The 14,842-nt window shown below is 49.7% G+C and overlaps 1 protein-coding gene across 4 annotated transcripts in view; it reads left to right on the top strand.

Moving 5' to 3' along the window:
- Positions 1-14,842, top strand: part of PBX1 (PBX homeobox 1) — a 167,382-nt gene that overhangs the window by 100,432 nt on the left and 52,108 nt on the right. For all 4 annotated transcript variants that reach the window (XM_032872992.1, XM_032872993.1, XM_032872994.1 and 1 more), the window contains exon 2: positions 14,532-14,776. In XM_032872992.1, coding sequence (XP_032728883.1) covers positions 14,532-14,776 — 245 coding nt within the window. The remainder of the gene's footprint in view (positions 1-14,531; positions 14,777-14,842) is intronic.

Genomic DNA, 14,842 nt, shown 5'->3' with positions numbered 1-14,842 from the left:
TAGGGAAAAACCCTAAGTCAACCGCATAACCCCAGTGTGGCCATGACCCCATCTGACTCCACCGTGCCTCTATTCCCGCCTCTAAAGAAAGGGTTTCCTAATACCCCAGAATGCACATGTGAGAATAAAGGCAAATGAGCCCATTTTTGATAAATAGCGGTGTAAAGTTTAAGTCCTACACAAGAAAAGATCATCGCATCCTCTGTTCCCCCATACCCCTTGCCCCTGCATCTACCCATTTTCACTTTGTGGTATTAACCAACTCCTCTCTTTCCTCCATGATTTCGCAGACTTATTTCTGGTTGAGCCTCCCCCGTGGAAATACGGGCTTTATTAGCAGAGAGCAGGTCCTCAAGTATATGTTTGTGGAATGACGGGTGGAGGAACCGGGGTCCTGATCGGAATGGCAGTATTGGTGCAGTCGCACCGGCCAGTGACACTTTGCACAGGCTGAGAGATTTGTATTTTAACGGAGCTGTAAGGCTGTCACTAACCATAAGTGGAAATGACCAGTTTGGCAGAGTTGAGCAGAGTGCCACGGGAAAGCAGGCCACACCGAAAGAGAAGAGCAAATTTGGCTTCTAAGGTTACCGTATGTCTGGTACCCCAGAGGATGTGAGCCCCGGCAGAGGCCTCTACAGAAGTGGGGACAACTGGAGTCCTCTCTCCAATCTGTAGGGCCCCTGCTGAATGCTCAGCAACACCCCCCCCCACCACTGCTAGGGGCTCTCCCCCTGAGCCCACGCTGATGGCCGGCGGGTGGCTCTGTGTAAACTTGACAGCGGCTCTACTGTGGGTCAGAGAGATGTTGGCTCACTTGGTGGAGGAGGAAATAAGACACCTCTTCAGATAAATATAGTAAGAAACACAGTAAATAAGGCCCAGCCTCAGGGAGGCAGATCTTTAAAGGAAAATTAAGATCGCCTGTCATCTGTCTCTCTGTCAACCATTGATGTATTTAGCTAGCGTCTTGCGGTGCTAAATGCTTTCCGGTGATGATGGTCATGATGGTCAGCGCACCTCCCCACCGTGAGAGGCTCCCCTGTGGGAGAGCTCTGTGGGGGGAGGGGCTCCATCCCAAGCTCCCCGAGAGATGGGATGGGCCAGAGGACCCCCTCTCTTGTCCCCTTCTTCCGGATTTTTACCAGGATGGGAAAGCAAGTGAAGACAACAGCAAAACGCTCGTCTGAAGCTCAGAGCCTAATCGCTCCCATCTGCTCCAGTGCTGTTTCCCCTCGCTGCCTGCCAGGATGCTTGCCGCAGACGCTAAGTAGCACATTATTTTCGATAAGTTGCAATCATTTACTTGAAATCTACTTCTCCCTTAAAATGTCCCCCTGGAAACTGGAATCGGCATTTGAGAAGCCCTGTTCAGGATGGGATTTGAATGTTTGCGCTCATGTTCAAGGAAAACGAGGCCCATTTGTCCGCCAGGTGTTTGTGTATTCAGGGTTTCAGCCGCTTGGACTCTGTCGGGAGGAGAGAAGGAGGCACCATGGAGATCCGATCCATCCCAGAGGCCAGGCACAGGTGCTGAGAGGGCAAAGCTAGGAAATGGTGGCTCCGTGGGCTCTTCCCCAGAGCAGAAATGTCACGCCTCCCATAAGACAGCAAGCCAAGACCTTTCTTGGTACCCGGGAGACATTTCTCTTTTATCCAGTGACTGGACTAGTGAAGGCATGTTTTGCAATCTGGAACTCATAATCTCAAGTGCCTTCCCCCCGCCCCTCCCCCTCCTACCCCTTCCACATCTTCCCTGCCCCCCCACCATTTCTTACTCAGCACCTCTTGCCTAGGACAGGGCATCCAGACACACCATCCAGTCTGCCATCCGATCGTCGTCACTCAAGCCTTAGTGCTTTCAGAGGCTACTTGGAAGTTTCTAGAAGTAGCCAAGCCTCCTGCTTCTCAGGCAGCTCGTTCACCGGCGGATTCCGCAGCTCCATGTCTGAGGATGGCGCGGGTGACTCATTAGCAGCAAAGCATGTGCTTGGGGTGGTTTTCGTAACGAGCGGTGATGGATCATCCGTACACTCTCCCCAAAGGACCCTGCCTGACCTTGTATGCATTTGTGAGATGGCTGTCTGGGGTCACAGGTGTTGTCTGGGGTCATGGAAAAGGAAAGCTAATTGGCATGTGTTTTGAAATGGACCTGGGGCACCCATAAATAGACCCGGTGTCCTTCAGCTGCAGCATTTCTGCTACCAACGAAGGATTCGCGTTAGGATTTCCCTTTCCCTCCTCCCGTGTCCCCATTCTGGTCCTCTGGAACTGACAGACTCAGCCGGCTGATTAGAAGGTAAATGTTATTTTACTATCGTGTAAGGAAATGTCCCGGTACACGCCGTACACAGGCGGGCAAGTTACGGCAGCCGAAAGGAATTTGTTAGACTCAGGCTCACATATTGTTCCTGCTCCTGTGTTTGCCTCCAGGTTTACAGTTCAGTCTGCCTTGGCTTTCCCCTGGTCAACACAGAACCCTCCCTTCTCCCTCATCCTCCCGGAGGCAGCCAAGTGCCCTCAGCTCGTCTCCACCTGCAGCCACCCCTCACCACCCACCCCATCTTCCCTGGTCTAGGCTGCAGGTCCCCCAACACCCTGACTAGGAGGCGTCTCCTTCTCCTGCCCCTTCGCCCCAGACTTCCTGGATCTTCTCCTACCTCTGCTCGTTAGCCAGGGCAGTTCTCCGAGAGGCCCTCTAATGATCCATCCTCTTTCTATCTGTTCTAAACCTTCTCCTCTTGCAGGAAGAAACTCCCCCTGGTAAGTATTCAGGCTTTTCTGTGACTTGCTTCTAGGTCTTAAATTTGCCCCTTTGTAATTTTCTCTCTAACACAGTAACCAGTGTGAAATCATCCTGCCTTGCAGAGTTGCTATTTTTCTTCCTCTTCCTCCTCCTCCTTCATAATAGCTCTGGGTGACTAGCCTGCCAAAAACAAAAACCCCCAAACCCAAACTAACTAACTTAAACAAAATACAAATTTATTTCTCCTTGTTTTCATATGGTCCAAAGGTGACCATCCAGGCTGGTCTCTAGAGTATGGTAACTTCTATCTGGTTTCTCTTCCTAATGTGGCTTCCATTCCCCAGCCAGTTCATGGCCCGAAGCGGCTGCTGGAGCTCCAGCCATTACATTCATGTTCCAGCTAACAGAAGGAACAGAGAAATGGATGAGAAAGACATTCCTTCTTTTTAAGGACATTTCAAGAAGTTTTATATCCTACCTCAACTCATTTATCACTAGAATTTTGTCACCTCAGACATGACCACATCTAGCTGCAAGGGAAGCTGGGAAGCGTCTTTCCTCTCAGTGGCCATGAACTCAAGTAAAAAGTCAATGTCCTGTTTCTACAGAGAGGAATATATTGGAAGAAATAGGCAGATTAACCCGTTCCTTTGTCTTTGTGCCAGCACTCTTTGCCAATACCTTCCCCAGATAGCCCGGCTCCCAGATCCCATATAGGAGATGGATACGTGCTCCATCATGTCACATATCTTGAAATAATATTAGCATAGTAAGCATGCGCGTTTATGTGAAATGATCTCATCATCAGTTGTAGTTGCAGTGGAAATGGTAATCTGAGCTTTAGGGAGTCCCTTTCTCTTGTCTTGTTCAAGGTAAACATATTGGTTCTTTTTCTTTCTCACACTTCAACTTCCCATCCTCTTTATAGGGTGAAAGGAATCATGTTTGTCATAGAGAGAGAAGCAAAAGGATGGCATGAAAGAAGCCGAAGAGATGGAGTGAACTAGAATGTTGTACTCATTTCTTTCCTTTTTTTTAAAAAAAAAAAAAAAAAGATTTTTTTGTTTGCTTATTTATTTATTTATTTGAGAGAGAGAGAGAGAAAACGAGCATACACGAGTGAAATCACGTTAAGCAGGGAAGGGGAAAGACGCAGAGGGAGATGGAGAAAATCCCAAGCAGACTCTGCACTGAGTGTGGAACCCAACCTGGGCTGGATCTCATCACCCTGGGCTCATGACCTGAGCCCAAACCAGGAGTCGGATGCTTAACCAACTGAGCTACCCAGGCACCCCTCTTTTTTTAAAAAGTTAATTTATTTTAGAGAGAGAGAATGAGTAGGGAGAGGGACAAAGAGAAAAGTAGAGAGGATCCCAAGCAGACTCCCCACTAATCACAGACCCCGACACAGGGCTTTATTCCATGATCATAAGATGTGACCTGAGTCAAAATCAAGACTTGGACGCCCAACCAACTGAGCCACCCAGGCGCCCCTGTTGCACCTCGTTTCTTGATTCCAGAGCCTGTGTGTCTACCCTCCTGGAATCTGTGGTTTGTCCTCCATGATGTCATGTTCCTTTTGTCCTTGGGGTGTACACTTCGGTCGATGGCGTTGATCTGGCAGAGGTGGGAGCTGACTCCAGCAGGGCAAGGGCACACTGTTAGTACCCGTGTGCTGTGATTGGTGGAGTTTGAAATAATCCCGGAGCGGGTTAAGACTAAATCATCACAATCTTGTGTAAAGGCCCCTAAGGTCAGTAGCACCTTGCATTAGGAACCCCGCCTTTGAATTATACCGTGGTTCTCCAAAACTAGGAAAGACTCTGTGTGAGAACAGAATATTCTTTATTTCACACTAAATTCTGAGAAAAGTGTTTGGAAGGTTGGAGGGGGAAAAAAAAGTTTAGCTGTGATTGCGTTTGTAAATTCAGGCAAGAAAATCCCACTTGTCACCAGGAACTAGAAAGGCCTTATGGTCCTAAGACAGCGAAATGATGTCACAATGGTAAGACCACACAGGATAGAAACACAGCAACATCCGGTTATTTTAACAATTTGAGTGTGGGGTTCCTCAGTGCCCCAGCGGAGAAACGATGATTTTGAGGTCTGAATCCCACCCAAAAGTTGAAACTGAAATGTGCTTGCTCAAACCTTGATGATGGATAGTCTTTAATCTCTTTGGTTATGTATTCTTTAATGGAAATGGGAAGCATTTATCTGAAAGATGCCTCCAGGCTGGCTTGTCGGACACAGGTTGAGATGGCCTCAGAGCTAAGTGGTTCCCACAAGAGTGTTTCTGCCTCTAGAAGGACCGAGCCCTCTCGAGCAAGCTCTGCCAGGTCAGGGAGACTCGAGGCTTCCCGACTCAGGAAGACTGACGTCAGGGGCTCTGTGTGTGGGGGACACTCCAGGCTTTAGAGGAAGCGGGATTCTTAATGTGCTTGGGAGAAGAATAGTAGTAAAGCAGCATGAAGGTGGGGGGGGGGGTGGTTAGCGAGGACAGACATTTGAAATTTATTCCATTGGCTGAGGATCGATGTCCTGGCCTGTGATGGTGTGATCATGAGCCCTCCTGGAAATCCCGGATGGTGAGGTGGAGAACACGTACGTGTGTGTATCTGTGCCCTCATTGACTTATCCTGATTCCTTCTGAGTTGCTGATAACTGAGACAACGGAAACCAAACTCTTAATTCCAAATCTTTCTTACTTTCTTAATCTTCCCAAAGGGACCTTTTTCAGTGGGATTGAATGAGGTTTAACCCATAGTTGAAAACCTACCAGTTACCGAGGACAGATATGTGCTTTTATTAAAAAATGACCTTATTTCATCTTCAACAAGGATTATGGTGTGGTTGGTATTATTATTGGCTATTGGGTGGTAAGGACACTGAGCTTAAGAGAGGCTGGGTCATAGAGTGGGGGTCTTGTGCCTGGCTTTGTACCAGTGTTCTTCCTTTGTGCCGTGCCACGGGAGCTCACGGAAGAGAGGCCTGGGCCCAGCCTCACCCATTCTGGGGCCATGAAAATACGATGGGCAAGGAAATCTGTTGTGTATTAGCACTTGCAACGGAGCCGAGAATGTGTTCGCCGTCCCAGGCTTCAGAACATTCTAGTCTTAAGGCAGGAGGATAGTGAGCCATTTCTCACTTTCTCATTGGGCACTTCTTTTAGAAACCACCGTTGTAGAGAAACTTCCATCTCCCGGGAACATACTGCAGGCCACCAACCCAGGGCTTCCCGTTTTTCATGCTTTTTAGGTCTGGCTTTTTCGCATCGTGGGTGACCACGTGTGGTGTGGGCCTCACAGACCGAGCCCGCCCCCCCCACTCCCCTTACACCGCCAGGCATGGCCGCCTGAGGCTGAAGCCACGGTGAGGCCACGTCCCCCTCCCAGCTTCGGCAGCAACTCTCCAGGCCACAGGGTTCCCCAAGCAGCCGTCCAGGCTTGAGCTCTGAAGGACTAAAGCCCCTCACCCAGGCAGCCGGCACCCATCCAGAAAGGCAGGAGCCTGCTGCCCGGCACATGAGCCTCCCTTCTGCCAGTTGGCCCAGGGAGGCCCAGCGTGCCAGGCAAGGGACGTGTGAATGGGATCTGTGCCCAAGCATCGCCTGAGAAGGAGAGAATGCATGTGACCAGAGCCGGGAAAGCCCAGCCCAGAGACAGAGATGACAAGAAAGGCGTGATGTGTTTCTCTAAAGAAAACCCGAAAACATCCACCAAAAAACAAACAAACTTTAAAATCATCTCAAGAGCGTCATATACTTTTATTTTCACCCCCGCCCGAAAACTTCACACGAGGCTCTGCACATGTGGTGGCTGTTGGCTACATGGGCCCTAGTGCGTCTCATCGTCTGCGGGAGCCCAGCACCGTGCCTGGAGCCGTGGGATGCGCGCAGGAGGTGTGTGTGGGACTGCATACTTGAGGGACCTCCAAATCTTGCTGCGGACTGACTGACGGCCTGACGTCCCCTCGCTTGGCCCACCTGCCTAGCAACCCAGAAGGCATGAAAGGCTCCCGGGGTATCTTATTTTTGTAGCTCAATCCGTGGTGGCCCTTAAAGCAACGCCAGATTCGGGGTCCCGCCCTCAGGAAGGGCTTCTGCTTCTGAAGGGCTGAGACCCGGACACGGCGCAGAGTCCCAGCGTGGCTTCCAGCACCTGAGGGTTTCCGGAGCTCAGATTTCTCATCTGACAAGCCTGCCCCAGGCGAACTGTAATGTCAAGACGACAGCACCAGGTCTTGGAGGGTCTTAACCCCCCTTGACCCACAGCCCTTCTGGTCTAGAACATTGAGGGCATTGAATTGTTCATCATTTCTATTCGTTTGATGGGCAAACTCTTAAAGATGCACAAAATAAGCTTTTCCAGGGTGCCTGGGTGGCTCAGTGGGTTAAGCCTCTGCCTTTGGCTCAGGTCATGATCTCAGGGTCCTGGGATCAAGCCCCGCATCGGGCTCTCTGCTCAGCGGGGAGCCTGCTTCTGCCTCTCTCTCCCTCTCCCCACTCATTCTCTCCCTCTCTGTTTCTTTCTCTCAAATAAATCTTTAAAAGAAAAATCTTTTTTAAATCTTTTAAAATGTTTTTTAAAAATCTTTAAAAGAAAAAATAAGCTTTTCCATGAAACCAGCGAGGGGTCAAGAATTAGGAATGAAGAGCCCCAGGATACTCTAGTCTGAGCCTCAAGCCACTTGCGCAGGACTGTGGTCCCCCGTTTGGTGTCGAAGAATCAAATTATGTCATCGTCGTTTCCCAGCTCAAGCTGAGGAGTTTCTGGTTTGCAGGTGTGTTTGGGCTTGTGGGAAACAAAAAGAACCTGGAGGAGGGGAGAGGGCACGTGTCAGCTGATAGTTTTTGGTGCCAGCTGTCTTCCCTGGCAACTTTCTACCCCAGGCCCTCAAGGCTGTGGCATCCTGTGTGAGAGGGGACCAGAGGAGGACAACCCCTGGGCTTCATGAAGCCAGAGCCCGTGGCTGGTTCATCTTGGAGGTCCCAGCATCCACCTCATTCCTGGCGCCTTGCCGGGGCTTGGTCAGTGATGTACCTGGTCTTACCATTTCTCCAAGGACTCGTTTGTGGTCAGCATCCTGTGTCTGGCCCCTTCCCTGGGCACTGCTGTCAGGCCTTCCAAGAATTCTTCCCAGTACCCGTCACATGCCAAGCTCTCCACAGTACCCAGAACCTTCACCGTGGAGAGTGTTGGCTTTCTGGGGACACCCCCAGGTGATGGGTCCTGCGGGCTCCGGCTTAAAATGACAGCGTAAGATTTGCCTGTTTGGAACTGTCCAATTTGAAAAGGCAGGTTTTTGAGGTGGGAATGACAGAGGTGGCCGAGGAGAAGGTCTTCTCTCCAGTAGCGTCTTGGCAGGGGTCCAGCCTGTCACTGGCCTCTAGGGGAGGGGCACACGGGGACCCACTGCCTCCCTAAGGGCGTGGTGAGGCACAGGACTTTGGGTCACAGCATCCCCCATCTTTCCCTCCTTCACTCTTTTTACATATTAAGAAACACTTGAATAGGCACCTAGTGCCAGAGGCTCGGGGAGGCCATCTGGGGGATCCGCAGATGCAGGCCGGGTCCTTACTGCCTTTCAGGGGCTCACAGCCTTGCTGGCAAGCCAGCAGGTATGACCTGAGGTGTTCTGCGATGCGCCGTGGCTGTAGTGTAGACAGCACGGGTTCTGGTGGCCCAGAGGTGTAGGAGCTTGTTTTGGGCTGTTACTAGGTAAGGTTTCGTGGAGGGGAGTGCTGAGCTGAAACCTGAAACAGGACGGGACTGTGGTAAGTGGATTTCTCTGGCTGAGAGGGAAGAGGGCACTCCATCACATGTCACATGGCCCAGTGGCTCTGCTGCGGAGCCATCAGCAGGAAGAGGTATCTGACGAGGATCCGATTTGGAGGAATTTAAAGAAAATTAAGAAGTCCGTGAGAAGCCCTCCCTGCCTTCCCTGCCACATCTCTTGTCTTCTTCTCGTCATCTGTGCATTGAAAGACCTGGTGTGTGACACCCCATTTTGATGTCACACCTGCTTAGCCACCCTCTGTGAAAGTGTCTGAGTCCTAATGTTGTCAAGAACGAAGAGGTGGAACCCTAATGTTGTCAAGAATAAAATATCCAAGACCTAAGTTCTAGTCTTGCCTCTGTCCCATTTGCTTTGATTTCGAGGATGTTACTTTGCTGTTACCTTGCCTTTGTCATCTTCTGCTCTGAGGTTTGGCCTTCATGTTTTATAAAGCGACAGAATTCAGGGCGCACGAGTACTTCATGAGCAAAGGAGAGGGATGACTGATATTTTCAGGAGGCAGGCAGTTGCCTGTATTTCTAAAAAGGCAAGCACAGAGTATCTGCGTCCCACACTTCTCTCCAGAGCTCTGACCCAACGCAGATGGCAGAGCAGCCTTGGGGTGAGGCCGGGAGGGTTCCTCTCTCCTGACGGTCCTCCTGGTCATGGGTGGTGAAGACCAGCCCACGGACAATGGAACAGCCTGGGTGGGGCTTAAGTTCAAGCAAAGACATTGGCCAGAGAGTGTGAGGGCATCGTCCTGGGGACCACCTCATGCTCTTTCTCAAACCACCTGTGTCTCTAGTCTCTCCCACGCCATGTCTCTCTCTCTCTAAACATTTCTGTCCCTCAGCCCACCTTTCCGTCCCTGGACTGCTGATCAGTCTGAAGACAGCCCTCTCTGTACATCTGCCCCCCTCCACCTGCCCCCCAGTGGAAGTTGCATGGAAGCGGGGACCTCTTGCCCACCCCTAACCTGGGGATTGGAAACGGCCAGACCCTCCCTGCAGCACCGGTCCTCGGTGAAGGAAGAGTGCCCTCTAGCGGGCTTCGGCTGGAGCTGCCCGGGATCCGCGTCGTTCAGGCAAGGACAAAAAACCAGCCCACAGCCCTCCTGCCAATGATCTTGAATATGCCTTTGGGTTTGGTTTGTTTTTCTCCTTCTCTGAAGAAAAATAAAGGAAGAAGAAACAGCAGGAGACCAGTTGTGAGAGCAGCTCCAACAGGGTTGTGACAGTCTCCTTGAATCAACCCCCCTCTCCCCGCCCCCAGCCAGCCAGGCAGCAAGGTATATGCGACATCAGATGCTTTTCCAAGGGCTGTGACAGTTTCTACATAAATCACTCACCTGCCTTGACGGGCCTCATGCACGGGGGGGTAGATGGCTGAGAAAGAGACTGACTCCTCCTTTGACAGTGATCACCAAAGGGTTAAGGACCTCATTGGGCAAGCCCTCTGGATAGCAAGCCCACTGCGGCTGATGACATTTTCTGGCAGCGGACGTGTCCAGCCCTGACTCCTGACTGCTAAACCTGGTGCACACGGGCATAAACAGGGGACTTGGCCCTTTAAAACCTGGTTCAGTGAAAGCTGCTGGACTGGGGAGCCCGGGGGGGGGGGGGGGGGGGAGCGCGTGGGGCGCCCGTCAGGGAGGCAGAAACCTGATCATATGTGATGGTTGCTGGATTAGGTAACAGCTCCTCTGGTGGAAATTGGATCTTGGAGGATGAGTGTTAACATCTCTGGTGTCCTGGCGAAAGGTTCATTTGAGTCTTGCATGGTGCCACAGAGATAAAAAGGGGCTTTTAAATAATCATTTTGTCTCCTACACACCAGGGTGCTGGCTTCAAGCAGTAAATAGGTAGCATCAGTTCTACTTAGACATATTGCCCTTTCCATTTATTTATTTAATGTTGGAGGGCTTTTTTTTTTTTTTTTTTTGTAGCCGACTCGCTGAACAGTTTCCGTATCCATGATTCCCAACACCCGTTTTTTTTATAATGGTTCATGCGGATTCTCCTTCTGGGTAGAAATAAAGTGCAGGCAGTATATGGGTCCACCCATGCCTCATGCAAGTGCACAGACACAGCCCAAGACCCTCAGAACCAGAATCTTCTATGTGACGTAGAAGATGAAAATGTTCTCTTTTATACTATTTGTATTGTTCCTGTATATATACACGCGCTACATATATATACACATCTATCCTGTATATATAAATGTTATATATGTACATATTATATATACACATTACACATGTGTGTTTACATATGTTATATATGTATGTATATGCACACATATACACACATATATGATATATGCACATACTATATGTGTACACACTATGTACATGTTATATATACACATATACACACTATGTATGTACACATGATATATATGTGTGTTTATATATTATATATAGCAGGGGATTCTGACACATACTCTGAATTTTTTTCTTTTTACAATGATTTTAGTATGATTTAAAGATTTTTATTTATTTATTTGACAGACAGAGATCACAAGCAGGCAGAGAGGCAGTCAGAGAGAGGAAGGGAAGCAGGCTTCCTGCTGAGCAGAGAGCCCAATGCGGGGCTCCATCCCAGGACCCTGAGATCATGACCTGAGCTGAAGGCAGAGGCTTTAACCCACTGAGCCACCCAGGTGCCCCTGATTTCAGTATAATTTAAAGACTGTAATTTGAAGAGGACTTCTTCCCCACCCACCCACCCCCACCCCCACCCCTGCCTTTACATTCTTCTCTTTTCATCAGATCTCTAGTTTGGGACCTATTTCTATGCCCTGAACTCCGAGTATAAATGCAAGCGTTTTATACGTTAAGGTGTGTCGTACTCTATCATACCGGTTTCTTACTGGCCACATTTGGAAACCAATTTTATTAAATCTAATTAAATCCAAATTTCTTTTTAAAGAGTATTTGTTTACAGGATTTAAAAATGATATAAAAGCTAAGTGGAGTGCTAACACTTGCACTATTTTTTTCTTCATAACTAAATGTGCCCTTTAACATGTGGGTGGGGGGAAAACAGTCCGTGTAGGGAATGTTTTGTGCTCTCTGACTGTCCTAAACTTTCCTGGGGGGTGAGGGACCCGCAGCATAACTTTTAGCATTCTTTGCTAGTCTTGGCAATTTTCTTTTCTTATTTTATTCGAAACCAGTTAGATTTCAAGCCCCGCAAAATGTTAATGAGATAGGTGTGCAGAGTTGGCGTGGGTGGTCTGTGCATCCCACTGATGGTTGGAAAGAAAAGGTGGAGGGGAGGGGTAGGTGAAGCTCTGTGGGTCTGCAACGGGGAACGTATTCTCGGAAGGAAATGCCCATGGTTACCAGCACAGCGCCTGGAGGGAACTGGGCCAGCACTGTGGTCTGTGGGTGCCTATCTCTGCTTCTCCTACTTCTCTCAGAATGAATGGATCGTAGGCTGGCTCTGGGGGAATGACTGCTCTCTTTCTCTCTTTGCTACCTTCATTGGGAGCAGAAATTATTATAAGATGTTTCATGTGCACAAAGGCTTGGTTATGGAAGGACCAGGAGGATGTGCTTGGAGGCATTTCCACTGGCTCAGCATGGTGGGGAGGTGGCAGTTAACTGTCAGCTTTGGGGGTCTGCTCCCCTAGAGTGTTCAGCACCTTGTGGAGGATATGAAACACGAGATTCGGTAGAGCAGATTAGAGAGTAGAATTTTGCACAGTTTATTTAATGACCAAGCTAAAGTGGAATAATTACATTTGTTTATGAAGAATAGCCCGGAGGTGAATCTTTGAAATGACCCCTAAATGTTTTTGTTGATAAAGCGATTAAAATTCACTAAATAAAATTCAGTGAAGAAACACCCAGAAGACCCCACACACGAATGTCGGTTGTCACCCATAGAGGTGAGGAAGGAGGAGCTTCTGGGCTCCACTGCCAGGTGCTCGGGTGGTCCCATTATTTTCTGCACCTTTAGGGACTGGAAAGTTCTCTGATTCAGGAAATGGGTAGAGCATTGAATTATTTTCTTTAGGGAACCTCTGTGAGTGGTGATAGGCTCTTCAGAGGACTTTGGAGGTTTGGGTAAATGAATTCAAGGCACAGAATAACATGACTAAATGTTACCCAAACCCTGTCCAAGGGGCAACGTCTCAGTTCGTCTCCTGAAAGGATTTCGCTGGAAGGATGTCCCCAACACAAACCTCCACAAGGCTATCACCGATACGCGATTTTATTCCAAGCGGGCAGAAAATTCAGGACTCAGGTGTGAGAGGAGAGGAGTCTGAATCCAGAGGCATTCCGTGTTTGTGTACAGGTGTGGGCTTCCTTCTTTCCTCCCTGGCTGGCCACCTTCCCCCCACCCTCCCTGCATCCCTCCCCATCCTCACTTCACTGCTTTTCTCCTGGTGCCTTTCATCTCTGCCCCTCACCGCCACTCCTGGGCCACATGGCTCCCGGGCCGCTTGACTGTCTGCTGTTTCATGAAAGCCATTTGCAAGGTCCCCCACAGCACAGGAATTGGGATTTCCTTCTGAACAACACTCAAGGTTGGTTCTTGTCTTGCCTGATGGAAGCCAGGAGCATGTGGTTCTGCTGGCATTGTACGTGATGGGATGCCCCGAACATCTCGGCCTCCCTCGTCTCAAGCTCATAGTCACGCCCACGTGGGGCTGTCCTGCGAGGGCTCAGGAGACAGCTAGAATGGGCAGCACCTCCTGGGGCTCCCCAGATGCACCCCACCTGGAAATAGCTCTTGATTCTCCGATTGTTCAGGTGCTCCCTGCCGTCCCCGTCCCTGTCCATGGCTCCTCCCCTGCCTGGAATCACTTCCCTCCTTTCTCCTACCTTACCCCAAATTTTTTTCAATTTTTTTTTTTAATTGGAAATTCTTCTCATGTTCCCTCTCAACAAAGACTTGGCTGCTGACAGCTAAACTGGGTTTAGATGAGTGATTTATTTTATAGCAGGTTGTATGACGGTAGTAAAAAGAGACTGCCTAGCCCTTCTGCTGATTTTACTAAAACACTTGATCTCTTTCCATCCCGGCCCCCCTCCCCCAACCCAGATGGCCATGGGGTTTTAATAAAAAGCAGCCATATCGTTGATCGAAGTCTCCATCCTACATGATTTCTCTCAATACCTGAAATAGCTTGTCCACTGCCCCCTCACCCCCCATTTCCAATAGGATGGTTGTCACCCGGAATGAAGAGATCTCAGTGTCCAGAGGAAAACATCCCCACTTGATGGCCAGTCTGTCTTCCTGCTCTTTTATTTGCTTATTTTGTTTTATTTTTTCTTGAAGAATAACTGACATATAATAGATCTTCTTGCTGTTTTCAACTTCTCTACTCTGTGTGCTGGTCTAGGAGAAAGGTCTCAAGATTCCGGTCCAAACAACTGGGTTCACGTGGCGTAGGTCATTTTGGAATTGAAAACTTGGGCCAATCAAGTAGTACAAAGTCAACAAGTGTAAAACCACAAATTCACAGAAATCTAAAATTAGAAACAAAGAAGGAAATGTCTTGCCTTGAATTAAAAATTTGGCAGTTTGGGGATGAATGCGAAAATTCTTTTCTGCTGTATTAATTTTTTGCACCTTTGAAATTTCTTGTGGTAATACTTGCATAATACGAGTTATCATTTAGCCTGATTTTCATGTCTAGGGTATAGTTCAATGACATTAAATGTACTCACCACCCCTCTTGCCTACGGGAAACTGTCCCCGTGAAACACTGACTCCTAGCCCCCGCTCCCCTCCCCTGTCTGCCTCCAGGAATTGGGCCATTCTGGGTAGCTGTCCTAAGTGGAGCATCGTGCACTTCTGGAACCAAGCCAGCCTCTCTTTGCCTTCTCTCCCCCTCCCGGTCCCCCTGGCCCGGCCCTTCGCCCCTTGTACACCTCCCACGTGGCGAGCCCTTTGGTCGTTTGCTGCGCCAGTGACACGACATTGCTTTTTGTTTGCTTCACGTGCTCATGTGGGTTACCATTAACCCTCCCCTCCTCTGTGTCCCCCTGCAGTCTTGAGTATCCGGGGAGCCCAGGAGGAGGAGCCGACAGACCCCCAGCTGATGCGACTGGACAACATGCTGCTGGCGGAGGGGGTGGCAGGCCCCGAGAAGGGCGGTGGCTCGGCGGCGGCGGCAGCGGCGGCGGCAGCTTCGGGGGGCGCGGGCTCGGACAACTCAGTGGAGCACTCCGACTACAGAGCCAAGCTGTCCCAGATCAGACAGATCTACCACACGGAGCTGGAGAAGTACGAGCAGGTAACCGCGGCCATGGGGTGTCGGGCACCCCGGCCCTTTAGGAAGGAGGCCGAAGAGCCATGGGCC

Source organism: Lontra canadensis, unplaced genomic scaffold, assembly GCF_010015895.1.
Source record: "Lontra canadensis isolate GAN:19392208 unplaced genomic scaffold, GSC_riverotter_1.0 scaffold46, whole genome shotgun sequence".
NCBI lineage: Eukaryota > Metazoa > Chordata > Mammalia > Carnivora > Mustelidae > Lontra > Lontra canadensis.
The sequence above is the reverse complement of the archived record's forward strand: the minus strand, read 5'-3'. Positions and strand labels throughout refer to the sequence as shown.